This window comes from Rhamphochromis longiceps, linkage group LG18, assembly GCF_057381845.1.
Source record: "Rhamphochromis longiceps isolate RC_006_pf linkage group LG18, R_longiceps_female_GT1.1, whole genome shotgun sequence".
Taxonomy (NCBI): domain Eukaryota; kingdom Metazoa; phylum Chordata; class Actinopteri; order Cichliformes; family Cichlidae; genus Rhamphochromis; species Rhamphochromis longiceps.
This window is the reverse complement of record NC_140574.1, coordinates 28843850-28870759: the sequence shown is the minus strand read 5'-3', so window position 1 is coordinate 28870759 and position 26910 is coordinate 28843850. Positions and strand designations below refer to the sequence as shown.

Below are 26910 nucleotides of genomic sequence, written 5' to 3'. Positions count from 1 at the left end.
CTTTATGCCAAAATAAAAAGAATCAGCTCTGTGAATGCTGAAGTCTCGCTGACAGTCACCAGTTTATTGTTTGGCCCCTTTTAAGGAAGCGTGCACATCTGGGTAATTGGCGTAAACTGCTGGTCCGTGCGGGCTCTGGTACATTGCTTCTCATCAGCTTCCTTAGAGAAAGCTTTACAAACTCCTCCTCCTCCTCCTGCTCCCCCCTCCTCTCCCCTCACCGTGCGCTCTGGTCCTCCTCTGCGCGCTCTTGGGTTTCGCCTCGGAGAAACCTCAGACCTCTGGATCGCCAAAACTTCACGAAATCAGTTTAGAGGTGTGGGGCTTGGGGCCGCAGTTGTTTTTTGTCGGGGGTTGGGTGCCGTGGTTTAGTTGTTCTTTCACAGTTTAATCATGGAGACTCTCAGAAGTCTCCTCGCGCTGCTGTGCGTTTTCATGGCTGGAGCGCAACTACAGCAGGACCAACGGCGCAGAGTTGCTGGTAGGTTTGCTGAAAACATCTGGTGCTTTCCAAGCAGATGTTCTAGTGCGATTCTTTTGCACTTGAAGTGTGTTTATTGTGTCGAATGCAATGAAGTCGTTTGTTTGCTGTATTTTGATGCACTAACAACCAAGATGATAGAATCCTAGTCCGCTATCGTTTTACCTAATGGTCATGTGAGGTGTTGGCTGTAAAGCAGACTGATATGTGATGTCAGAGTAGCCGAGAACCTCAGGCCGGCTCCCCCACCGAGGTGACAGGAGTCATAGGACAGGTGTTTGTGCAAACAGCCATGTTATAGATGCAGATAGTCTGCTGAGGTTTCCTACCTGTATGACATGATCAGCCAATGAGATGATCTAATGTTGCTCATTATAATGAGCTGTAGGCCTCTGGTGCTGAAGTAATGACTTCTGCTGGTTTCACCAGTGTTGAAGCTGATTGTTAACACGTTTAGAGAAATCTAAGCAGCTAGAAATCACATTAGTTGGATCATTTTTTCGTTCTTCTTCATTTTTTTTTTAAATCGTGGGATTATATTTGCTGATCACAGTCATTGATTATCTGCTTTGTGAACAGAGTGTCCTGTTGACCTGTTCTTCGTCCTGGATACATCTGAGAGTGTTGCCCTCAGAAGGACACCGGATTCCTATTATATTGACCAGATCAAAAATTTCGCCAAGGACTTCATAGATCAACTCAAAGACATGTAAGAAACACACACACACACACACACACACACACACACACACACACACACACACACACACACACACACACACACACATTACCTTCAGTTCTGGAGGAAGTGTTCAGGTACCAGTAAGGAGCACTGTACAGCATACTCGGATACACTGTGGGCGTGGCTACAGGTGCAGAGTCCTTTTGGCCTACCCACCACACCCACTACTTACAGTGGCTGTAGTTGGGGAAATGTAACATAGAGTAACTTTTAAACACCTGGGCTTAGATTTTTTTAATCAAATGACAGAACTCTGCCAATTACTTTTATATGAAATATAATGGGATGAAAGTGTGAAGCAGAATGAAAAAGAAAAACTTAAAGAAAGCCCTCTGACTATGACTGTGATTGAATCTGCATAGTTCTGGTCCACCCCTGCCTGTCTGTACCATGTTTGATTTTAATACCATTGCTTATCCAGGCGCCACCAGTGTGACCGCATCCTGACATGGAACTCAGGAGCGCTGCACTACAGTGACGAAGTCAAACTGGTGAAGGAGCTGAGTGACTTGAATACCGAACGCAATGCCCTGAAGACAGCCATCGACAACATCGCGTACATCGGCAAGGGCACGTACACCGACTGTGCCATCAAGAGGGGCCTCGCTGAGCTGCTCATTGGGTAATAACAGCACGCGCATAGTTTCATCCTGAAATAATAAAGACGCTGACAACATTTCTGAATGTGTTTGCATACGTGTGTACCTGCTTGCAGGGGTTCCCATTACCATGAGAACAAGTATTTGGTGGTGGTGACTGATGGACATCCTATTACTGGTTACAAAGAGCCATGTGGAGGTGTGCAGGAGGCTGCTAACGAAGCCAAGCTACACGGGGTCAAAGTGTTCGCTGTCGCCATCTCACCTGACCAGGAGGTACAACGCATACACACACATACAGATCATTTATTAAACTTTGCACAAATGAAGCCGTGCATTGCTCATATACATTTTGGGGGAGTTAAGGTTTGGCGTGTCATTTTCACTAATTAGCTATTATAAGTTAATTTTGATTTCAGAGTTTGATACTTAAATCAGTTTCAGTCTTATTTTCATGGGTTTATACTTACATAGCCATGTGTACATGATAACGGTTATTTGATCTCTGATGAAGACATCTGTTCTAGTTTTTTTAAATTGTGAAATATAAGGGATAAGTCTTATGATTATAAACCAAATCCTGTTTGCAAATGCATTAAGACAGAAATGTCATACTAAGAAGATGTTTTTCTTTGGATGATCTGGTCAACTCAGCTTTCTGATGCCATATGAAGCTAAAGAGCGTAGTCCACTTTTTCTCTTTTTCTCAAGTGTTCAGATAATGAGGTCAGAGTGTTAGCTAAGGCAGCTCTAGGCTCTGCTGGATATCAGTAAAAGCTGAAACTTCTAATATGGCTATATCAGGTTGTAAGCACAGAAGCTCAGTCAGTTAAAAACAAGTATCATTAATCTTAATACCATGTTATGCCAGGAATCTCTGCGTGGTGGATTTCACAATTTTCCTCTACCGGCTAATGTCAGGAAGAACATGTTGGCAGATGTTAATCTTAATCATTCGGATACTAGTGTGGCCAGATCGTAGATAAAGATGTTTGTGTTTGATTTACAGGAAGCCAGGCTGTCTCTCATTGCCACAGACCGCAACTACAGACAGAACTTCACTGCTGCAGATGACCTCAGAACCAGCAAGATGGCAACCATTGAAACCATCATTAACATGATCGTACGTCTCTTCTCTTCTCTTCTCTTCTCTTCTCTTCTCTTCTCTTCTCTTCTCTTCTCTTCTCTTCTCGTCTCTGAACATTGAAACATTTGGATTTCAAACTAACTCCTGGTTTATCTCTTCTTTCCAGACAAATGAAACAAAGGATGTGGTATGTCCAATTATTTATTTATTTATTTTTATTTAGATAAAGTTAACTTCACTGCTTGTTGCATGCTTTGCTGCAGAAGCCGGCCTGGGTTTTCTCATGTTTGGGGCTGAGAAGGCTGGCTAGAAAAAAAAATGTCACCAATAATGTTCAGCTCTTGTTTGTTCAAACATATTTTTGGCTGAGTAAATATTAAGCACTGTGCTTTTAAAGAAACAGCCTAACATCTTATTTGTATCTGATGAGCTCTGCTGATTCATTTTGAGTCAAAATGCAGTATTTAAAAACCAGGGTTCTCTGCTGTACTCTTTTTTTTTTTTTTTTTTTTTTTTGTGCTGCATATTTCAATTCAATTCAGTTTTATTTATACAGCACCAATTTACAACAGTTGCCTCAAGGTCCTTGAGGCAAGTGAACATCTCAGTGAATCTTCACTGAGATGTAAACTTCACTAAACAACTTCACTAAACAGGAAACTAGGAGAGGTCACTGAGGGAACACACTAGATGCTACAGCCACCACATCCAAAAGCTAATTGAGATTACTGCGATTACTATTAAAACTATAATAGCTTGTTTTGTTTTTACCGCTGTGTATGTGAGAGGTTCAGGTGACACCAGAAAACATGGTTTTTTTGTATTTCCAGTGTGATCGCACCCGCCTAACAGCATGTCTTACTTAGATTTGAGCAAAACTAAGTATCCAATCTTCTGTACAGCCATAGACGCACAGACACACTTTTCATTTTTTAAAATCTTTTGTTCTTTTTTTCCAGTGTTGCTCGTTTGACTGCGTTGTAAGTACTACCTTTTTTATTTTATAAGTCACAAGCGTGATTTCTCTTTGGACTATATTTTTGGAGCTAACTTTTGTTTGCCTACAGGCTCCTGGAGGGGACAAAGGACCAGATGGAGAATCTGGCTCTAAGGTGGGATAGCTGTTGGGAAAATTGAGAGATGTAGTTATGTACAGATCTCCAACCGTCCCATTTAAACCTTGTTGACTAACCTCCATCCTCCCCTTCTCTCTACAGGGAGAAATAGGTAGGCCAGGGATGCCAGGAGAGAAGGGAGATGTTGGTGATGTGGTAGGTGGCTTCCTCCAATAATAAGCATAAAAAGTATGTGGCATCCAACACTTGGTGCACCTGCTGAAAAAACTGTCCGTTTATCCCATTTCTTTCTTACAGGGCAGGATTGGCGACCCTGGTCCTGTCGGTTACAGTGGAATGAAGGTACAGTGCACTTAATAAAACATGCTGATAGATTGGAGCTGGGATCTAAGGGAGCCTTCATGATATTTTGAAGCAAAGTATTTATTTGTTTTTTAAATTTTCTGCACTATTAAGTAAACTAGAAGGATATTAATCCTGCTCCAAGTAAATTAAGTTTGACTTCTCAAGAGGAGGCAGTCTGGTAACTCTGAGTATGTGTATGTTTGTCTAGTCATGACCGCTGACCTCCAGTCAGTTTTCCCACCTTATCATTCACCTCATCCCCCATGCTGTGTAATAATAATGACGTATGTGTTTCTGTTTCTAGGGAGACCGTGGCCCAAGAGGAGGGAAGGTACTGTCAGATACCCCCAAAATATATATTTTAGTAAGATTCAGTTCTGTGCTTTAATATTCTCGAGTGACTGACTCTGTGTTTGTGTGTTTTCTGCAGGGTGACAGAGGACACAAAGGCTACAAGGTGAGCTAATATTGACTTCTTGTCTTCAGAGAGAGAGGCCGTTGTACCGGCGGTTGCCCTGGAATCTTATGGTTTCCTCTCGCTTTAATTCTTTCTATTCTTTCCATCTGTTCCATCTTCTCAGGGAGACAAAGGTCAAAGGGGAAAGGATGGAATCGACGGACGCAAGGTGAGTAAAGTCCGGCCATCTGATGCGTCCATCTTTCTCCTCTCAGATGTATCCGTTTTTTAGATGTTTTTGTGTGTTTTCCCCTTTAGGGTGAACCTGGTTTCCCTGGACTTGCTGGCTGTAAAGGCTCTCCTGGACAAGACGTGAGTTTAAATATATACATTGAACCTTTTATGACCTTTAATCGAGCACCATTAACACTCATGGCCAAGTGCAAATGGGAGCTAATCATGAGATCCATGACACTAATTAGAAAAGTTGCAAATGTGCAATCAGATGTGTCGACATTGGGACAAACAGAATTTATGTTTTGTCTTAATTACACTCCTGAACACTTTAACACACCCTCAGATAAGCCAATGCTGTTTTCAGCGTCTTTGTTTGTAGATTAGCCGTTAGCTATTGTGTGCATGCCTAGGAATGTCGCTCTCTTTCTTTTTATTTGGTCCAAACACAAATTCTGCCTGGTATCTCCAGCAGACCAGACCATGTGCTCTTTAATCTTTGGCTTAGTTTACATTCTTTTCTGTCAGACTGTTTGGATGAGTCCATATAGCTGTACTGTAAACATACACACATATACATGAGCTTACAAGTACGGCAGCCTCCAAGATGGAGTGTTACCTCAGCTGCTTCTGATCATGCATTGAAACTGTCTCTGTGTTGTGTGTTTCCAGGGCTCGCAGGGAGAGCATGGACCAAAGGGAGACCCTGGCTCTTATGGAATTAAAGGAGCAAAAGTAAGAGAGAAGGAGTTCTGGGTGCTAGAATTTTGTGTGGCCTTTAACGCCCTGTATTAAGGTGCTGTGTGCTCATTCCAGGGAGATCCCGGGAGGGACGGCGAACCAGGACGACCTGGAAACTATGGACCATTGGGCCCAAAGGTGAGTCAGCGTACAGAGAAACACAGAAACGACGAGAGATGACAAAGCAGGAACTTTGATACAGAATTAACCATGTTTGTCGTGACAGGGTGATCCAGGCCCTCGTGGTCCTGACGGGGACAAAGGAGAGCGCGGCGAAGATGTAAGCGATAAAGCTGGATAAAACCAAAAAAAAATGAAGTTCATGACTTTCACTGTAGCTTCTATAAGTTTCTGCTATGTTTGCATTTCAGGGATTACCAGGGAATGATGGACCTGCGGGCGAGAAAGTAAATATATTGACTTTAAAATGGTGTTTTTGTGTGTGACAGCTACCAAAATGCACGTTACCGTCTCAAAAATCTCTCGTAGGGGCTACCTGGAGAGAAGGGGGAGCAAGGTTCCCGTGGAAACCGAGGCCCAAGAGGAGAACCGGTAAGTGCTGATAAAAGGTTTAACCCCAGTCCCTCACGGGCCTTCACCAGTTCAGCATTTTCTCCTCAGAAATTCATGGGAAATTCAGTTTGGCACGTGTACAGTATAGTGAGTCCACTGTAACCACACTGACCTTAATAGAACAGTTTTTGTGTAATTCCTCATGTACTCCCACTGAGCTGACTGTTTTTTAAAGCCTGGCTCTGTCTGCGTTCCTTGTCTTTTGTTACTGTCTTGAATGCCTTTAGTCTAATTTATACATTTGTTCTTTTCCTTGCCAGGGGGATCCAGGACCCCGCGGAGAACAAGGGAGGGAGGGCACAACTGGCCCCAACGGCGCCCCCGTAAGACAGAAACACTCACTCAAATATGAGCAACCATGCAGGCATTCGAGCAGGCACGAGCAGTTAGCGGCCCTGCTTACAATGCTGCGTGGTGTAGCACGGCACAGCCCCAACTATAAACCACTCGCTCTTTCTCTGGAATTATCCTTTTTTTCCTTTCGTAGGAACATGTTAGTGGCTGCATGCGCACATGTGAGCAGTTGTGCATATTTCATGTTAAGTGGGGATAAACTGGCCAGGTTTTCCAGAAGTAAGACCTGGCTGTGTCCCCGCAGTGCTGCCCACTCCTCCCTGCTTTAACCCCAACTCCCCTCCTCTTATTCTCCATTTTACTCCTCTTCCTGGGAACATCAACAGTCACTCTTTCCCCTCTGACTCAGTTCTTCTCTCCGTCCTCTCAAGCCAAAGCCTCACCATGGTTTTTCTTAATAAGGCACCAGGCAGTGTAATAATAATAATACGTTACAAGCATCAGCTGCGGCAACCTCCGTGATGTCAGAGCGTTCAATGGCTCTTTTGTGCTTCTGACTGTGCTACTTTCCTTGTCAGTGAACACTAAGGAAATGATTAGTATGGAAAACATGGAATAACGGACAACCGGAATAACGGCATAGCATTACTCTACAGGAGTGTTTAACAGTATTTTTTGTGTGTTAACTAGAATATAAAGAAGTGCTGTGGTGTGTTTGTCTTATTGCTTGAAAGTCCAAAACCTAAATCCAAACCTAAATATCGTATACGGCATTTCAGATTGATCCAGATGTTACCAGATCTTAGCAGTGACTTTTAATTGTTTCACAACATCCTACTGAATAATGTTACAATGCAGAGAACATAATTTCTTTTTTCACTGCTCTCCGGGCGATTATCTGCTCACATAGACACAGCGATGGGAAGAGTTGAGTAAATTGAGAAACTTTTCCTCAGGCAAAGACTCATGGGAAGTGTAGTTGTTAAATAGTGACGCTGTTAAAACTTTATTTTTTTTTAAATCCCCCTTTTTGTTATGTACAGTAAAAGTGTTTAAACAGTTTGTCATTAATGTTGTTGTTTTCCAGGGTGAAGCTGGCAAGCCCGGGCCTCCCGGGTACAGAGGAGATGAAGGCCAAGCCGGATCAGAAGTGAGTCCAACAAAACAAATGTACAGGTTATAATGAAAGTGCAGGAGTGTTTGAAGACTCTGGGAGTTTGTTGTTCCTCCATGAGCGAGAGGCTCCTAAATGAACTGCCCTTTATCTGCCAAAGTTAAAACTGTAATTTTACATGAGAGACTTTTTTGGTCTGCCTTTTTGTTTAAAGTTGACGAACGTTAGAAGCAAACAGAGACTGTCTCATACTTTCATGTCATTTACAAAGTAATAGTAAAGATTTGACTCTGTGTTTTCAGATAGCAAAGGCTAAAGTGCTACAAACCCGCTGATGTAGCTTTAAATCCATAAAAATTTTGTGAGTCAGCTTTGTTTTCATTTGTCATGTCTGTTGGTGGTTTGATGCTCGTTATCACACAATCTAGGCAGTCAGCTTGCCAGAATCTCTGACAGATTGCAGATACTAATAGTTACTGTTAAGCCTTTATATGGGACTGACGTGTCTGTTATTAAAACGGATCAGTGCTCAGTATTACTGTCAGTAAAACAGATGCTGCACTTTTGTTTGTGTTTCTTTTCTGATTAATCAAATTTGGTTTTAGAGCTCACTGAATCACATGATTATTTACTGAATCATCACGAGAGAGGCTGCTATTTACTTTCTGATTTAGAATTTGAACTTCCGTCTGATCCCACTGATGTGATCAGGGAGAGTTTTTTTTTAGGTGTTTTTCAGGTGGAAATTTCAAGAAATAGAACTGGTTCACAGTCTTGGTCCACACATTAACTCAAAGACACACACACACACACACACACACACACACACACACACACACACACACACACACACACACACACACACACACACACACACACACACACACACACACACACTCAGTATCTGTCAGCAATATCCAAATGTTTTCATGTTGCATTTCATGTGTTTCTAATCTCATCATTCCTTTCTTCTCTCAGGGACCCAGAGGGCCGAGAGGAATCAAAGGAGCTCCAGGAGACAGAGGCCCTATGGGAGAGAGGGTGAGTGAGAAAGGGGGGAGACAGATGTGTGCTATCGATCATAACTCCGGTCGTGTGTGTGTGCAGATGGATCTGTAAGTGTCTCTCTTTCTTATTTTCAGGGAGCGGATGGTGCTCCAGGAAATGGCACAGAAGGTTGTCATGGTTTCCAGGTAGGTAGTTAGGGCATCTCAAGTGTGGAGCAGCTTTCTCGCTGTAACTATGTATATTTTTGATGCTTATGTGGTTTTATTTTTTAGGGTTATCCTGGGCCCCGTGGAGACCCGGGTGAGCCGGTAGGTTCTTCTTTTTTTTTTTTTACATAGACAATCAGGGCACTCTTTTTTTAATTTGAGATCAGATGTTGGGATGCACGTTTGTTAGAGGCAGCGATTAACTGAGCTAAAATTAATGGGCTTTGTTAGCCCTTTTATCATCATTATCATTTAATCATCTGTCTTTGCCAGTGCTCCCCTGTAACTGTTTATATCTGCTGTGCATTTATCAGGGTGGCAGGGGGACGCCTGGACCCAAAGGAGATGATGGCGAGCCCGGAGATCCAGGCCCCGATGTAAGTCCAACTCTGACTTCTTTTCCCTTTTTGAGTTGCTACTCGCTCTTGATCTCATTTTATCTTTCCTCCTTTCCTTTCTTGGCGCAGAGAGCTGACAGGATATGAGTCACACGGCTACTATTTTAGATATATTTTCATATCTCCTTATTCATTTGCCGTCTTTTAACACGTCTCATACTACAAAGTGACTTTTTGTCTTTTCTGCTTTTCATTATTGTTTTTTTCTTCTGTAGTCTAGAAGTATTTTGCTGCTCTTGTTTTTTTGTCTTTCTCCCACACTTTCCTCCTGTTCAGCAGCTGGAAATGCTTTAAGTACTTTTGAACACATTGGGGATGAGGGCTTTGAGCTGATGCAGCTGTGTATATGTTGTTGTCAAGGCTACCAGGAAGTGAGCAGAGACGATGAGGGGACTGCATTACTTTTTTTCTGGAGTGTGTGTGTGTGTGTGTGTGTGTGTGTGTGTGTGTGTGTGTGTGTGTGTGTGTGTGTGTGTGTGTTTGAGAGAGAGAGAGAGAGAGAGATTATTCCTGGTTCAACTTGGCCGTGTTTACATTTAAATAATTTCACTTCCAGGGTTCGAGTTTCATGGCTTAAAAGTTTCTATCCATACATCGGTGCACCCTGACCTTTTTCTGCAGAACAGTCACACTCTGTGAGCTGTGGATTTACAGTGCCAGATCAGTTTACCACTCATCAAAGCTTTATGTTACTGCAGCCAGAGCAGGATAAGATGCCGTACAATTCACCCAGTCACCCAATATTTTACTAAAATTTGTTTGGTACTGTAGTAATGTTTCAGTAATGTACATGATACATTCACTCTGACAGCAGAGTAATGGGCATATTCTGTTAAATGAATACATGAGGCAACCCAAATTATCTGGTTAGCTTAGCATAAAGCATGAAGACTATAGCTTAACTCAACCCAATGATACTTGTTTGAGGTATGCCAAAAGGGCTGACCTGGTACATAAATCAGCATTCTGCACAAAAGATATATATATATATGAGCTTTTAGAAGTGCTAGTGGGTGCATGCTGTCATTGTAAACCACTTTGAACACACAGGAATTAGTTTAGCAGAATGGGTGCTAAGCTAACCTGTTGTTGCCTGCAGCCTTGTATTTGGACAGTGGTCCAGTGGTGACTGTTCTCTTATCTAGGTTTGGAAAACAAGTCCAGTTAGTTACCAAAATGACGTACCATTTAACAATGGTTTAATTTCCACACCGCACCCTGTATCGGTCCATGACAAAATCGTAGACTAAAAAAACCATAGTTAACATAATTAGATGCCATTTTTTGTATATCTCAGTGAACAGAAAGAAGTTATTATGTTCCACTCATTCTCAGAGGCATGCATGCATTTCTGTTTTCTTCTTATGTCTTTCTCCCTAGACAGTGACTTTCTTGTTTCCACATTCTCAGCTGTTCACAAAAAAGCTTTTTGTTGGATGGTGGAAGGCTGTGAACGGCGTGTGGCTTTCCCACCTATTTAAAGTTGTGGCTAACATACTTTTAAGATCATATCCTGCAAAAGGTATGACAAACAGTTGCATCTGGATGTGATCGCTAAATATAACGCCATAAAATCAAGCCTATGATTTGTCTGGCTGTTTGTGTAACTATGGATGATGTAGTTCATGTTCATTACATCCTAGCATTTGAAGTTGAGCAGTAATTGGAGTCACATGCATTGTGTGCACATGTATGTTGAGATATATGTGTGTGTGTGTGTGTGTGTGTGTGTGTGTGCGTGTGTGTGCTCACGTGTGTGTTCCTATTAAAGGCTCACGTCTGTTGGCATGTGTGTGAAAAAGCCAGATGGTTGGCAGTACCGTCTCCCCAACAGCCCTCATGTCTCCGCTGTATCTGTCCACTGTAGGTAGATGGTTGTGTTGCAGGAGTGCAGATCTGCTGGTTGTGACTTTACACTGTGAGCTAGTCCCTTTTGCTTACACTGCTTCCTGCCTTACATGTCACTCCCAATCAGAAGGTTTCTAGGACAGACATTTGTCCATTAATGATCTGTAATATTTTCATTCACATTGTTTATGAAGTCGTTTTAAAAAAAGAGAGTAAATACACTTTTATCCAAAATGAGCCGTTTAAAGCACACAAGCACCCACTTTAAAACAGTTTCTGCTCTTCTCGTGTGTTTCAAAGATTTTTTTTTAAAATCTTCTTTTATTTTGGTATCTGCTTTCAGTTTTGGATTATTGTGAAATTCATTTCAGCTGCCTGCCGTCATTCTCAAATTTTTAAGTGTGTAAAAGTATCTGTGGGAACATTCAAATTCAACGATGTGATCATTGTCCTAAATCAATTTGTTTACAGTAGCTCTCACAGCGATCAGCTGTGTGTCAGGGTGCAGCAGCTGCAGGGGCTTTGGCTCCTTTAGCCCGCTGCATAGTTAGATAGCTGGCCATGATGAGACATGGCACAGCACTTCAGTGGATTTCTCCAAGATCAGGCAACAAACTCGTGCTTACAATTTCTGAAACTGTGTGTGGAGCAAGCAGGAATGCATTGTCTTTGTATACACAAAAATAAATGACGGTGCTCCACTTTCTCCTTCTCCTCCACTTTTATGATATGAACTACCACACTCGGAGACAAAACTCTTCTGAAGTTTTACATTTATTACTTATTTCCATAGTCAAGCACAGAGTCATAAAAAAAGTAAACAAATGAACACACACACACTAATCAGGTTGTTTTGCAGTCAGGTAATCACTTATACAGTAAGTCAGTATGAAGGTTTTAGTTGGACTCTGGATCTAAAAAGTGTGTGCCACTGCAGCTGTTTCCAGTTTAGACAAAACTATGAGCTGTGGTTATTGTTTAGCAGTGCTTTGCCACACAGCATTGCACGTTCATTGTGATTAGTGTGTAAATCAACTTAGTTTCTTTAAATAGCTTTTCATCCTGTAATTTGAAAAGATTTACAATCATTTATTTCAAAAGAGAAAAACAAACCAAAGGTGTGACCCTTTCTTTTAATCTCCATTCATTTTCTCTTTTTTGACAGAATAACGAACCAGGGCTTCTAGGACCAAAAGGGGCCAAAGGTCACAGAGGGCCCGAGGGCAGGCCGGTAAGAATGACATGGAGTGTGCACGTATGTTTGTGGTGTATGAATGTGTAAAACATAGATTCATGGGCAATGCTGACATATTTTTTCTGTTAATGTTATTTGTGCACTTGATTAGTTAATTCATTAAAACATTAATTCTTCTTAATAGGAAAGAAATACAGACTTAGCAGGCCTTTAAGAAAGTGAGCTAACAAGAGCACAGCCAGCTTTCAACTCTGTCCATTTCCATGTTTCAGACAGACACCACAACACCAAACCACATGCTAAGAGATGGAAAAACAATCATTCCTATGTTTCCTTAAACCTTAAACTTTGTGGTGTTGCTTCATGTGAAAATATAAACAAAGCTTAATCTAAATATGACATTAATCTAAATGATCGCACGCTCTCTGAGAGGAACCACTGAAAAGTTTGCGTCATGTGCTCCGAGTGCTGTTCTTCTCTACAATTAACGGCTGTCTCTCTCCCTCGCTCTCTTTTCCTGTCTTTCTCATTCTGTAATGTGTGTGTGCTAGTCTGGTGTCTTTTACGCAGAAACGAGTGCCCTTAAACAGAGCTTTAATGTCGGCTAAAACATAACAGATGGTTTTCCTACAGTCGAGAGAAGAAAAAAAAACGACTCCCAAAATTCTGTGGCAGTGAACTTTTGGACGTTTCAGATGTTTGCAGAACGACAGTGGCGAGCATGAAATGTGTGGGCGCGGATTGTGGGTTCAGTCATGGTGAGAACCTTGCGTACAGTCAGAGGAGTAACATCTTTTTCAAAGAAGCCCCCCACATTTTTTAATTCCAACTAAAACACAAAAACTTTCCTCTGTCATCTTGAAGCCAGACCAGATAGACCTTTGGACAGATTTTTAAAAGAAAAAACAAAACAAAAAAAACATAGACATTTTTCAGGAGGATGAATCACTCAAGTCTCCCTATCTCCTTTTCAGGGACCACCAGGGCCTCCCGGACCACCAGGAGCCGATGTGAGTATCAAGATAAAAATTGAAGCAATCCAATTAATGTGAGCCTTCGCCCTCAATTTAGCCGTAGCACCAGAGTGCTAACACACTTAATTCCCCCTTGAGGCTGTGCAAGTTTTGCATCTGCAACTGATACTGTATGTTCAGTCCAAAGCCACACAACCAATTTCCTGAACACAAAACCCCATAGCCGCTCACTGACTTCTAAGTAAAATATCACGTAGTCATGTTTTCATTTTCTTCTCCTTTGGAGCGGCTCAAAAGCAGTCAGGGAGCTGGCTGTGTGTCGTGTTTGTATATTATGTAATGTGATGTAGGTCTGCGGCCATATTGTAATGTATCCTCTGCCTCTCTCTTCAGGATTGTGAAATTCTGGATATCATTATGAAGCTCTGCTGTAAGTTCAAGACTTAACGGTTTGCCTTCTTGAACACCCACTCACAGAATTTAAATTCTTTATGTTAAAGTTTTCTCTGTCATTCATATGTATGTATATATTACAGTTACAGTGGTGAGTGCGAATGTTAAACATTGCAGATGTTTCAGATAATGAGGTCAGCATATGTACAAGTAATCCCTGTGAGCCAAAAGTTAAGACCTCAGATTGTCAGTTTCAGTCTTGGTTTGTATGATGTCATAAACAGGGGATCTCCCTAATGTGGTCATCTCAGGCAAAGAGCTCTGACTAAGAGAACAGAAGACCTGCTGTTTGAAGCTTCTGGTTGTCAGGATCACCCAGTCAGAAAAAAGGATGGCTTAAAGTCTAACTAAAAACACATGTATAGCCTCTTCGATTAAAAACGAACGTCATCCATTTAAATCTGATTTTTAAAAAGTCTCAGTGCAGTCTGGGTAGTGATGTTGAACAGTTGAAACAGTCTTGGACTTTACATTAAGATAAACAGGGAATTATTCTGTTTATCCTTTTCAATTTGAACCTGATTGTACTGTAACTGAGGAGGAAACCATACTGGGTATTAGTCAAACTGGACATCCATATCCAGCACTAATTTTCCTTGAGAGACCCATCCCAGTATAGGATCTAATCCCCTCCACCATGATAAGGTGATGGTATACAGAGGGGAATTTAGAAACCTACTGTGAAAAAGTAGGTTTGTGAAAAACTGAAAAAGAAAATTGAGGAACCTAGACTTCAGTGGGGTTCAGTGTCATGTAGACTGGGCAACTTTCTCGACTGGAGGGCTGTCTAGGTTGATACACCAACGCAAAGCTGCATGGAACTCAACAATAGTGCCTCTGGTTTATCAAACTGGGGTGATGTTTCTTCTTTTTAAGAAGGGAAAACAAGGTTGTGGTCCAACTTTAGCAGAATCAGCAAACCTCAGCTCTCTGGGATGTTCTTTGTTAGGGTGCTTTTGGGAGAGTCTGTCCATTGGTCGACCCTCAGATCCACGAGGAACAATTTGATTTTCATCCTGGTTGTTGAACATATGACCAACTCCTTTTCTTCTCAAGGATATTGCATGTATTTTATAGACAATAAAATAATAAGATATCCCTCAGTGTGTCCTCTGGGATTGCTTTAGTAGTATGAAGTGTCTGCCCTGCTGTCATGGGCCATTCTGTGCCTATACAACCTTAGTAACAGCTTGGTTTGCATTGCCAAAGGTAAGAACCAGCAGGGTTGCACACAGATTTTAGTTATAAATTTTATGGATAGGTAATTTTTAGTTATTGTCAAGCAGAGAAGGGTTTCTGGTTTTGTGGCCTCGGGATCTCCTCTGCTTTTGCAGTTTATAGCCCAGTGTGAAACAGCAGGAATGAGAATTAGCATTTCCAAGCCTGAGGCCATGGTTCTCAGCTGGAAAAGAGTAGAGTGCTCATTCCAGGTCACAAAGGAGTTGCTGCTCAGGTATCTCAGGGAAATGGACAGATGGATTGGTGTAGCATCAGGAGTGGTGCAGAGTGCTGCCACCACATCATTGCTTAGGCTACTGCAAAGATGAGGCAGTCCAAATCTCTGCTTAGACTGCTGACCCTGTGTCCCAGACCCTGAAAAGTGTTGGAAAATGAATGAATGGATGTTGCTCCACTAACAGTGTTTAACAAAATAAGCATCTACTGATGTAATATAGTCCTCTACCATCATTCCTTTTTAAAAAAAATCCAAATAAACTTTGTGTTTAAACAGTTATACATGGTCCACAAACATCTGTTTATGCACATCTGCTGGCCATCATAGGTCTGCATCTGAAATATTCTTAAGAGCTTGAAAAAAAGAACACAACTGAACTTAGAGACGCTTCTTCATCACTAAAAACGAAAGGTGGAGAGTCTCAGGTATTTAATGTCTACTGAGTGTTGTCTCCTTTGGAAATGATCCTGAGAGCTGTTGTTCTGCTACTTGACCTGCTACTGACTATTGGTTAATACCATCAGCGGTGTTTAAGACTGAAACTACTGTGAGACCCTGCCCTCCTCTGTCATGTGACCTATTGATGTCACTTGAGGTGAGGTGGGGGGTTGAAGCAACAGTGAAGGGATCTCAAGACAGTGGCTACAATGTAGCAATGGACATAGGTGGCCTCCTTTACTGGTTTTACAAACCATCTGTCTACTCGGTCCAAAATATGAACATTGTCATTGTCCTTTAAGTACAAGTGTACACCTGAGGGTTGTGCTGTTGAATGATGAGAGGTGAAACGTTTTGACAAGCTAAAGAAGTTAAGACAAGCTCTTAAGGCTGCCATGACCTGGATGATGGACAGACATCTGACATACTGGTCTTAGTTGGAGGTTGCTGGTCACTTATGGACTGCTGAGCTGATTGAACTGGCAGGTTGTCATCTTCCTATTTGAACAGGGTCATGACCAAACGTTTGCTTTCGGAGGTTGTAAGTGTTGGATGTATTGGACGGTTTTGTGCCTAGCATGAGAGGATTTTATATTTACCATTGTTGACTTGAAGTCCAAAACCATTGATTCCTTTTGATTTATTCATTGTTCATAACCAGCTGCGCCATTTGGTATATTCATCCCATCAATGCAGCAAAAGTATCATAAGAGAAGTGCTCAAAACACAGCCACAGTCCTTTGGGAAGGTGCCACAAGCATTTTCCTGCTCATTTCTCGTTTCTTCACAACAGGAAAGATGTTAAGGCTAATATCGCTTCCTTTGTTTCCTTTCAACTGGAAATGAAAGCCAGATGCAGAGCAGTGTGGCACAGAAACTTGTAATGATAGCGTTTGAGTTTAGATCATCAGCCCAGAGGAAAAAGTAACAGCAGCTTTCATTAGGTCATAATATGGAGTAAACATTGAGGATTGTTTCACTTTTTTTCACAGAGTATTTCAGGTATTTTAAGCTAGTGCTTTAATAGAAGATGGCATTTATTGCATTTTGAGAGCTTCAAGTTTTTAGTTTAAGAAAAGAACAGCTAAAACTGAACCAAAGCAAAGCTTACACAGTCTTAAAATACAAATATGGTGCAGGAAATTGATATAATAGGGCCACTTTAAACAGTTGGCCTTCTTTAGCTCAGTGCTAGGCTAACCCTAATGAAAACCGAAGCAGATTGTATCATGATACATTTATTTCTGCATTTCATTAACTTTGATTTGTGGTTTTTTTCCCCCATGCTCTTCTAATCACCCCCAGCTTGTTGTGGTGAGTTTGGAGTCATTGCCTATATTGTTCTCCACTGTCTGTAGCTACTTTGACGATTAGCCTTTATGAAATTATTCATGTGTGTGTCTCCAGAGTGTAAGTGTGCACCAGTGGACCTGGCGTTCATCGTGGACAGCTCAGAGAGTATCGGTTCTACAAACTTTGCTCTTGCCAAAGACTTTATCATCACAGTCATTGACAGGCTGATAAAAGACCAGCAAGTAAAGGTAACATCCTCAACAGCATTGCATTTCATATTCTTCACCTTTTTCCTAATCTCTACCACCATCTGTCAGCCACATGCTTGACCTTTGTGGGATTTGTTGTTTATTTAAAATCATTCCAAGAATGGTGCTAAAGCTATTTTTCAGAGATGTTACGAAATGCTCGCCTCGAGAGCAAACCTCAAAATAGAAAAGTGTGAATGAAAGATATTCTCTTGGGTTTGGAACATGCTTTTATGTCTCTCCAGTGACTCTCCTCTCCCAGTTTGGTTGCAATTAGTCAGGATGGGTGGGACACAGAAATGTTGACAGAGGAAAACACACACAGACCAAAACACACAGTCACCATGCAGTGCTTTGGGTTTTTTTCTTTCCAGTTTGCTGTCGACGAGTCCACAGTGAGTGTTGTCCAGTACAGTGGATCAAGAGCCCAAGAAGCTGTCAGACTATCCTCAAGCCTCACCGAATTCAAACAGTGAGTTCACACACGCGTGCGGCAGGAGTCTCTGGCTTTCTTTGTTCTTTATAAATGTACTTTAAGAATTTTGCAGTGCAGTAAAAAATGAGAGAAGGGTAGCATTGCAGATGTTTACGCTGATAACACAAACATTATGCAGGAGCAGGTAATAGATAATAGGTATTGATTTTTCAATAACCGGACATGAACATGGAGAGTTTCCTGTATAACTTAGATTTCTAACTAACAAGGCCGCTCATTCTCTTTCTCTTGATAATATTTTCTTTAAAGTTATAAGACATTTTGGGGTCAACTTGAAAGAAATAGATGCAAACTATAATAGTATATTTCAAATCCCCATATACCAGGATTATTCCCTAAATTCTGCCAATATAAACAAAAGCAGTGGATATTTAAGTCGTTTTTAAAGCGTTTTTAAAGATAATATTAGAAAGTTTGACGAGCAGGTCAGAAGTCCAAAGTAACGTCCCCTGTATGCCTTTATGATGCTCTCAATACAAACAATGGCAATAATGGACAATGAGGGACTTTTCTACCCTAAAAAAACAGCACTATAGATCTGATCAGAAATAGATCTGTCGCTATTAAGTTAAATACACTCTAAGTGGTAATTACTTATCTGGAAACAGAAATGACTGTTTAAATGTATAAAATGAAAGAACCTTTGAATACAGCATGTTGTATATTTTGCCTTATGTTTCAATGCTAAGCACGTTTTCTTTGTGTGTGTGTGTGTGTGTGTGTGTGTGTGTGTGTGTGTGTGTGTGTGTGTGTGTGTGTGTGTGTGTGTGTGTGTGTGTGTGTGTGTGTGTAGGGCAGTGAGAGACATGAAGTGGCTAGCTGAGGCCACGTACACAGGCGAGGCCCTTGATTTTGCTTTGAGCAACACAATCAGTGTCATGAGGAAAGAGAACAAAGTCGTTCTCGTTCTCACTGATGGACGCTCTGATATCGACAGAGACAAGACCCCCCTCAACATACTCTGTGGTAAAGGCCTCCAGGCAAGTGTGACACACTTTGAAACACACACTGTAGAAGGTTGAATCACATCAGGCAACCCTAAAAGGTCCCTGCTTCATCTCTAGGTTGGTGGTTTAGGAGTAAAGGACTACTCAGGCCGTGAGCCCAACCAAGAGCAGCTCGACGACGTGGTGTGTAAGAGCGACCCCAAACCAGGCTTTTCCTTCGTGCTGGATAACTTTGCTGAACTTCTCGACGACAACTTCCTGCAGAACCTTACAGACAGAATCTGTAAAGGTACAGCACAGCTCCACATATTTAAATAACCTATGAATGCACTCCTTATCTAGTTATTAGTGTTGTTTTAGCAACACCATATTCACGATATACAGCGATATCCAGGCGTCTGTGTCAGTTGCGGTAACAGAGAAACATTAAAGACTTCTTTGTAGTAACAAAACAACACGCCAGTATCTGATCTTGCAGTTATTTAACCAGCTGGAAACAGTAATTTGGAAATAAACTGACTTATCTTGTGCTTTCTGTTACAGAGAAGAAATGCCCAGACTACAGATGTCCCAGTAAGTCTGATATTATTTTCCAATACACAGTTACACTGGGTTGTATTATGTTTGTACTATTTTACTGGGTTTGACAATGTCTTACATCCCTCATTCAGAAATCAGTTGTTCAAAGCTATTTTTCTATAGCACCTTTCATGCAGGTTAGTGCAGGTCAAAGTGCTTCACAACTGTCAAAAAGACATAATAAGGAGGAACAAATAAATTATATAATAAATTAATATGCAGCAGACAAGAAATAAATCTAAATTTGAAATGGCCTATAGGTATGATAAGAGTAAGTCAAATAAAGCTTAAATCAATTTAAAAATAGATATTAAAATATTACATTAAAAATGTAAAAATAAAAATAATCACAAATAAAATAGCAACAAAAATACAAAGTTAAAGATATAGTTAAAAACATAGAAAGTTATTTTAAAAAATCAAATAAAAATATGCGACATCAGTAGGACATGTAAGAAAACCCCAAATCCAATCTTTTCAGCATAAAAGATTTGATTTAAATTTCTTTTTAGAGATTTCAAAAACCTTCTGTTGCTCTTGGGTGCTGCTGCTGTTTTAGCGATGTGGGTAAAACCTCATGGCTGCCTCTAAACATTTTCTTCCTCCACACTGGAACAAGAAAAAGACCTGAAATACTTTATATGCCATCAGCACGTGAGACATAGATACTGGAATAAGGCCACGAGGTGGTTTAAAAACAAGTAAAATGATTTTGAATTCACTACTGACAGGCAGCCAGTATAGACTTCAGAATCAATATAATCTTTCTCTTATCTCCAAATAAATGATCTAACTTCTGCTGATGTAACACATTTTAAGTCGACCAGCTAGCAGGACATTACAATTATCCAGCTTTGTTGGCATAAAAGCATGTTATCATTTTCTTTGTGTTACTCAGACTTAGAAAAGGTCGAACAGTTTAAAGCAGAAGGAAGGAGACTCAGTGACAGACCCCACATGAGCTCTGACGTTCAGATCAGAGTCAGCCCTCCTACCTCTATGTTTTGTGCTTAGTGGCTAGAGGTAACTCTGAACGAATTCCCTTTTTCTGTTTCTGTCTCTAAGCTTTAGGCTAAAATTTAATTTTAGTTACTTCTGCCTCTGTCTCACCTTTTCTATATTATTTTAAGGATTGTTTGAAAAAAATACATCTCAACACAGTCACGTTATTCAGTGAACGAAAGTCGAAAAAACCCCAAACCAACAATAAATTAGAATCTGGATGTTAAAGACATCATAAATAAATGCTGTGTTTCTCTCTCCTGTGTTGGAAATCTCTGACCAGATGTGTTGTGTGTATTATTTCTGCTTATATTGCAGTCGAGTTTCCTCAAAGTACCGATATTTTGGTGATGATGGACAGCTCGGCCAGCGTAGGCCAGAAGAACTTTGAAATAAGCAAAACCTTTGCCCAACACTTGGCTGATCGCTTCCTGAACGCAAACAGGTCGCTTGGTGCCCAGATTAGAGTGGGTGTGGGCCAGTATAGTCGGAATGCTCGCTTGGACGCGCCGCTGAATCACAATCTGACGGTGTTGTCTGAGGAAATTAAAGCAGCTACCTTCCAAAACGATGGCACCAGCGTGACCCAGGCCTTGGAGTTTGCAATCAGGACTTTAGCCTCCCGCGGGGATGGATCAGCAGGCAGTAAGAAGCTGGTGCTCTTCTCTGACGGCAGGTCTCAGGGCGTCACCCAGCCTGTCCTGGAGAAGCGTGTTCGCGAGGTGGCGGATGCTGGTATTGAGCTCTATGTCATCTCAGCTGGCACCCAGGTCAGCGAGGCTAACCTGCGCACTCTGGTGAGCAGAGGACGGCTGGCCGACATCACATACGCTCAGCGCCATCTGTTCCGTCTCCCAGACTACCCATCTCTGCTCCGTGGGGTCTTTTACCAAACCGTCTCCCGCAGGGTGTCCATGCCCTGAATGGGGATACACCATACAACAGGACTAATACGCTTTACATTTTTAGTCCAATGAATATTCAGTCTCACTCATTTACAGTACACTGTGTTTAAAAAAGAAAAGAAAGTCGCAAAACGACTAATGATTGTGTGGCAGAAAAAATGTAAATTTCTTCAAAAATTACCCAGAAACCTTTTTTTTTTTTTTACCCCAACTTGATCCTCCAAGGCGGACCATGTTAGGCTGTGTACAAACCCCGGTGCCTTCGCTGAGATCATAACCAAACGAAGGTATTTGACCTAAACCTCCCACTTTTAGAAATTTCTGCCTTGGAGGTAAAGTTCAGGGTAAAAAAGTGCCAAATAAATGGGTAACTCCGGTCCTGGAGAGCCATCAGTATTAGCACGTGTCTATTTCTAGCTTTCATCTGCATTAGGCTGATTTCTACTCAGGTATCCCTGTATCACTGTCAGCTCTGACTTCAGCTTTAAACAAGGCTCTTTGAAACAGCACTTACTTGCCTCTCCAGGACCGGACCTCCTGCCCTTTCAAGGATTGTGTTTAGAGTCTAATGTGGATTCTTTTTTCTTATTTTCATTATAACTCTAGCCACTCTTTCAAGTGGTGTCAGATCTGTTGTGTGACAGTAACGCAAAATGAAGTGACCAATCACAGCTGTGAACTGATTTATTTTAAACTCCACCTCCATGATCTTTAAGTGTTAACTTAGTCCACAATTGGAGAAAACTCACACTGTTCATTATGTCAAAGTTATATTAAATCACCAAAACAGGATGTGACATCAGATAGGCTTATGTAGAAAGCCTGCTTCACCAGAACTCCACAGCTCGACCTTACCTGTGTGGTTCTGTCTGTGAGTATGTGTGAACCCTCTCAGTGTGTGGACATCATTTACATGTGAATGTGTGTTTTACACAGAGCCTCGGGGCGTTGGTCCATAAACAGCTGTGCTATGGTCGCTGGTTCAAATAATAGAGTAATGATAAAAAACTGTTCTTTATTGTCTGTGGAGCAGAAAAGCCTCAGTTTCACACACACATACGCTTACACGCATACATTGGTTCAGTGACCTTGTAATCTGCCATGGTGGAAACCTTGAAAATAAACATGGCACTTCTCACACCTACCCACACACAGAAAAATACACACAGCTTTTTAGATCACCTTAAGTGGAAGTTCAAAGGTGTTGTTATCTTCATTGGCTCAGAGTCACTGAGCTGTTGTTGTTATCTGTGGTGCTACTAGTTTCAGTGTATTAGCCTCTACCCTTTTTGTTAAAGAAGATATTTTTACCGTGGGGATGCACAGCCGCAGTAGTTTCATAAGAGCTCCTTCAATAAAGGTTGCTGCACCTAAGTGTGATTGTTTTTGTCCTGTACACACACACTCGCAAAGGTAGTTTACAAAGATCCATTCACACATGTTCATGTACCTCTACTGACAATTCTTTGGTTCAGATTAAAACACTGAGGAGAAAAAAAGAATTTTTACATCTCTCAGGTAGTGTTATAAAACAATGCATACATTTACATTGCTATGCAGATGATACTCAATCATATTTATCTGTGAAGCCAGCAATTAGTTAAACTACAGACAAGTCTTCAGTACACAAATGACCGAATTTCCTGACTGAATTTCTCTTCACCTAGACTCCAACAAATTGAGGTTATTGTACCTGAGCCCTAAAAATCTTAGAAAGTGTGGTTTCTAACCAGGTTTCTACTCTGGATGGCATTACCCTGATGTCTGCTAACAGTGTGAGGAATTTTGGAGTCATTTTTGAAAAGCTAGTCCATTTGGGGCAGGTAGGTAGAGTGGTTGCCCCATGATCAGAAGGTCGGGGTTTTGACTCCACTGAACGGCTACCCTGAGGTACCCCTGAGCAAGGTACCGTCCCTACACACTGCTCCCCGGGCGCTGCATTGGTGGCTGCCCACTGCTTCACTGGGTGAATTGGTTAAATGCAGAGGAGTAATTTCCCTATGGGGACTAACACATACACATTATTTGTTACTCATAGGCAGGAATACTGTGATTCATTACTGTCAGGCTGTTTTCAAAGTTCCCTGGAAAGTCTTCTGTTGATCCAAAATGCATATTTCTCCCATATTAGTTTCTCACCATTTGCTCCCTGCTAAATCAGGGAATCAAATTTAAAATCCTTCTCATATACAAAGTCTTGAATAATCAGGCCCCATCATAACTTAAAGATGCCATAGTGCCTTATTATCCTAACTGAGTACTTTGTTGTCAGACTGCTGGCTTACTTGTGGTTACTATGGTATTTACTATGGAGGGTGATCGTGGCCGGTGGCGCCAGTGTCCGGCAGCCTCGCCTCTGTCAGTGCGCCCCAGGGTGGCTGTGGCTACAATGTAGCTTGCCATCACCAGTGTGTGAATGTGTGCATGAATGGGTGGATGACTGACTGTGTAAAGCGCTTTGGGGTCCTTATGGACTAGTAAAGCGCTATACCATTACCAGTTACAGGCCATATTTAAAAGTAGAATGAGAGGCAGAGCCTGCAGCTTTCAGGCCTGTGGAACCAATTCCCAATTTGGATCCAGAAGACTAACCCTAATTCTCACTACTTTTAAGATTAGGCTTAGAGCTTTCTTTCTTTTCTTTTTTTTATAAAAACATACAGTTAGGGTTGGATCAGGTGACCTTTAACCCTCCCTTAGCTATGCTGCTTTAAGCTCAGATTGCTAGACGTCTTTTTCGTACCTCTCTTTTTACTCTTTAATTGCGGTCTTCTCTTTCTGAGAGTTTGTATTTAGCTCTTATTTCTCTTTTCTCTTTTTAATCTTCCCCTTTCCCACTAACAGGTGAGGCCTGTTTCCTTGTTATTCCTGGTTATAATACAGTTTTTGCCCATTGCCTGAACACATTTTGCAAAACTTTGCTCATTGTGCCAAAACCCTAAACACAAGTAAACATGACACAACACTGGGAAATATACCATTCACAGCTGCACCAAATTGGAACTCTACTCCCAAAACCTAAACTCTGCTGTCAAAACCTAACATTCCTTTGTCAAAATGTAACTCTGTTGACAAAATGACACATACTTGCATCATATGCAAACACTTACAGATCAGGGGGAACACACTAGTCTTCTTTACATAAAACACTGCAGTCCTTGATTTCCATTGTTCATTCAGAAGGCATATTTTCAGGAGACACATTTGCAAACAACCAAAAAAGCAAATAGACCTACTCAATATTGTACATTGCAGTACCATGAATTCAGATAAAGCAAAAAAAACCAAAACAAAAAAAACCCCATAATACAGTAATAGAAAAAACACTATACTGTAAACAAAAAATCATGACAATTGTGCATACTTGGGCTCATGGATCCCGCCGTCTGTTGGGGTCTGGCCACAGGACCTCATCAACATCGCAAGCAATGTCTTCTCCCGCTGGGCACCGGGGAAAATATCCTCTTCCATGTCAAAACCATCCATGGATTGCTGTCACCTGAATGTCGCCGCAGGCCTGTTCCATTGCCTGCAGAAGAGGCATGCAGGCATGTAGTTGGCGGTCATATACACGCCATCTCCAAGCCGAAAAAAATTCCTCTATAGGGTTTAAAAATGGTGAGTAAGGGGGCAAGCATACCACTTCAAGTTGACTTTGGTTGGAGAACCAGGCCTGGACCAGAGCAGCCCGATGGAAACTGACATTATCCCATATCACCACAAACCTGGGCTGATCTGGTCTGTTCTGTACAACTATATCATGGAGAGCATCTAGAAATGTGAGTATGTGTTGGCTATTGTATGGACCTAGTATTGCATGATGGTGCAGAAGCCCTCGAAGGCATATGGCGGCACATAATGTGATGTTTCCCCCGCGCTGCCCTGGGACGTGCACAATTGCCCTTTGGCCAATTACATTACGACCCCGTCGTCTTGTTTTGCTCAGGTCGAATCCAGCTTCATCAATGAAAATGTATTCATGAGGCTGTGCAGCTCCATCCATGGCCAAGATTCTCTGAAAAAAAGGGGAACATATCACTGTACTACAGTGCTACACATACGGCACCCTCACCCCATCACACAGGTACCTGTGTAGCTCTCAGAATGGATCCATGTGGTACTGATATGGTACATATTCAGCTGCTACTGGACTTCACCAATACTCTATTGTAAATGTAAGGGACAGTTACACGTACCCGTACATATTCAGCTCGAAGTCCTTTGACCCTGTCACTGTTCCTCTCGAATGGGACTCTGTAGAGCTGCTTCATGGTGATGCTGTGTTTACCCAAGATGCGTCTGATGGTGGTGATGCTCACATGGTCTATGTTGCTGAACACTCGCCTGTCTGCAAGTATTTTCCGTCGTAGCTGGTGGAGACGGATGGCATTGTCTGCCCTCACTAGGTCCACAACAGCAAGTTCCTGCCGTTGTGTGAACAGGCGTTGGCGTCCTCCCCCAGAAGGTCTTCGAGTCATTCTAGAGAAATACAACCACATATTGTCATCGGTTTGCTTATTTTTCTTACAGTACTTCACTGTATATACTGTATCATCCACTGTACAACACTGTACTTCAATATAAGTAATCATGGTATGTTTCACAGAAACTACCACTTTGGCTGCAAAAGGAGCATTAGCACCCTGCAATACCCTGTACACTTGATATGGTAACTGTAGAACAGTACTATGAAAACCATCTGAGTAGAGTAGAAGGCAGTGAGATGAAGACAGACCTGTTTTCTAGTCGGAATTTTCTTATTACAGATGCCACTGTGAAGCGGCTTAGATGTGGGTGGACTCTCTGCCCAGCTTCCCTCATAGTCAGGCCGTGGTTGATGACATGGTCCACCAAAGTTGCTCTTATATCATCAGAAATATGGGTCCGTGCATGGCCTCTTTGACCTCCTCCTCCTCTTCCTCTTGCTCTCCCTCCATCCATGCTTGCAAAGTTCTTGAATTGGCTAAACTGAGGGCTTTTTGTGGCTGGCTAATTGGTGTTCAGTTTTGCAAGTAAGTGCCTTCAGGTGTATATTTGAGTGGTTGCAATTACCCGATGTGTTTTGTATTTTGGATACATGTGTTTTCCAAATGGCACCCTGAAATTTCATTTTTGAACGAAGTGTCTTATGTATGAAATAGAGTGTAGTATGCAGGACCATGTGTGTTGCATAAAGGAGTAAGTGTGTTGCATAATTGCAACCAGAGTGCAAAGCAGCACTTTTGTTTAAGGTATGGGTACATGTGTTTGGGGTATGGTAACAAAAGCTTCAAGTTGTGTTACTTTAGTCTAAGCATGGGTTTATAGTGTTCAAGCAACGAGCAAAAACTGTAAATTAAGCAATTAAGCAGATAGCTGATTAATGTCATTCTCAGTAACAATGATGGCCAAAGAGATATCAGTGGGCAAATCCATCATCGGGCAAATCCATCATCGGGCTTAAAAAACATCATAAACGTATCAGGGAGATAGCAAAAATATTTGGGAGTGGTAAAATCAACAGGCAACGTACTGGTCAGCTCAGCAACACCAAAACATCTGGAAGACAGAAAACAACTAAACTGCAGACAACTGAGAGAATTATTTCTACGGTTAAGAAAAATGTCTTCATAACATCCTACCAAGTGTACAACGCTGTCAAGGAGATAGAGATCTTATACAATCAATAATGAAAATGAGACAAAATAAGAATGGAAATACAGAGGGTTTGCAACAAGACGCAAACTACTGGCTTCACTCGAAAACAGGTAGGCCAGATTCGATTTTGCCAGAAAACATGTA

The 26910-nt window shown here is 41.6% G+C and overlaps 1 protein-coding gene across 1 annotated transcript; it reads left to right on the top strand.

Annotated features, from left to right (window-relative positions):
- Positions 1-210: 210 nt before the first annotated feature.
- Positions 211-22503, top strand: col6a1 (collagen, type VI, alpha 1). Its single transcript, XM_085390031.1, has 35 exons — positions 211-481; positions 1061-1190; positions 1645-1845; positions 1939-2098; positions 2832-2945; positions 3076-3096; positions 3869-3889; positions 3977-4021; positions 4127-4180; positions 4283-4327; positions 4635-4661; positions 4761-4787; positions 4912-4956; positions 5046-5099; positions 5634-5696; positions 5778-5840; positions 5929-5982; positions 6074-6109; positions 6192-6254; positions 6536-6598; positions 7657-7719; positions 8662-8724; positions 8826-8876; positions 8964-8999; positions 9212-9274; positions 12309-12374; positions 13313-13348; positions 13706-13742; positions 16965-16973; positions 17067-17200; positions 17575-17672; positions 18490-18676; positions 18761-18932; positions 19187-19216; positions 20543-22503. Exons 1-35 carry the CDS (start codon positions 394-396, stop codon positions 21145-21147), a joined length of 3024 nt encoding a protein of 1007 aa, XP_085246157.1. The 5' UTR covers positions 211-393; the 3' UTR covers positions 21148-22503.
- The last annotated feature ends 4407 nt before the right edge of the window (positions 22504-26910 follow it).

What these genes read in the sequence shown, in the direction of transcription:
- col6a1 (XM_085390031.1), top strand. Translation starts at nt 394, where the DNA reads ATGGAGACTCTCAGAAGTCTCCTCGCGCTGCTGTGCGTTTTCATGGCT. An exon ending in ATGGACCATTGGGCCCAAAG is followed by an intron (nt 5,841 to 5,928) that starts GTGAGTCAGCGT and finishes TTGTCGTGACAG; the next exon opens with GGTGATCCAGGCCCTCGTGG. An exon ending in AGCCTCACCGAATTCAAACA is followed by an intron (nt 17,673 to 18,489) that starts GTGAGTTCACAC and finishes GTGTGTGTGTAG; the next exon opens with GGCAGTGAGAGACATGAAGT.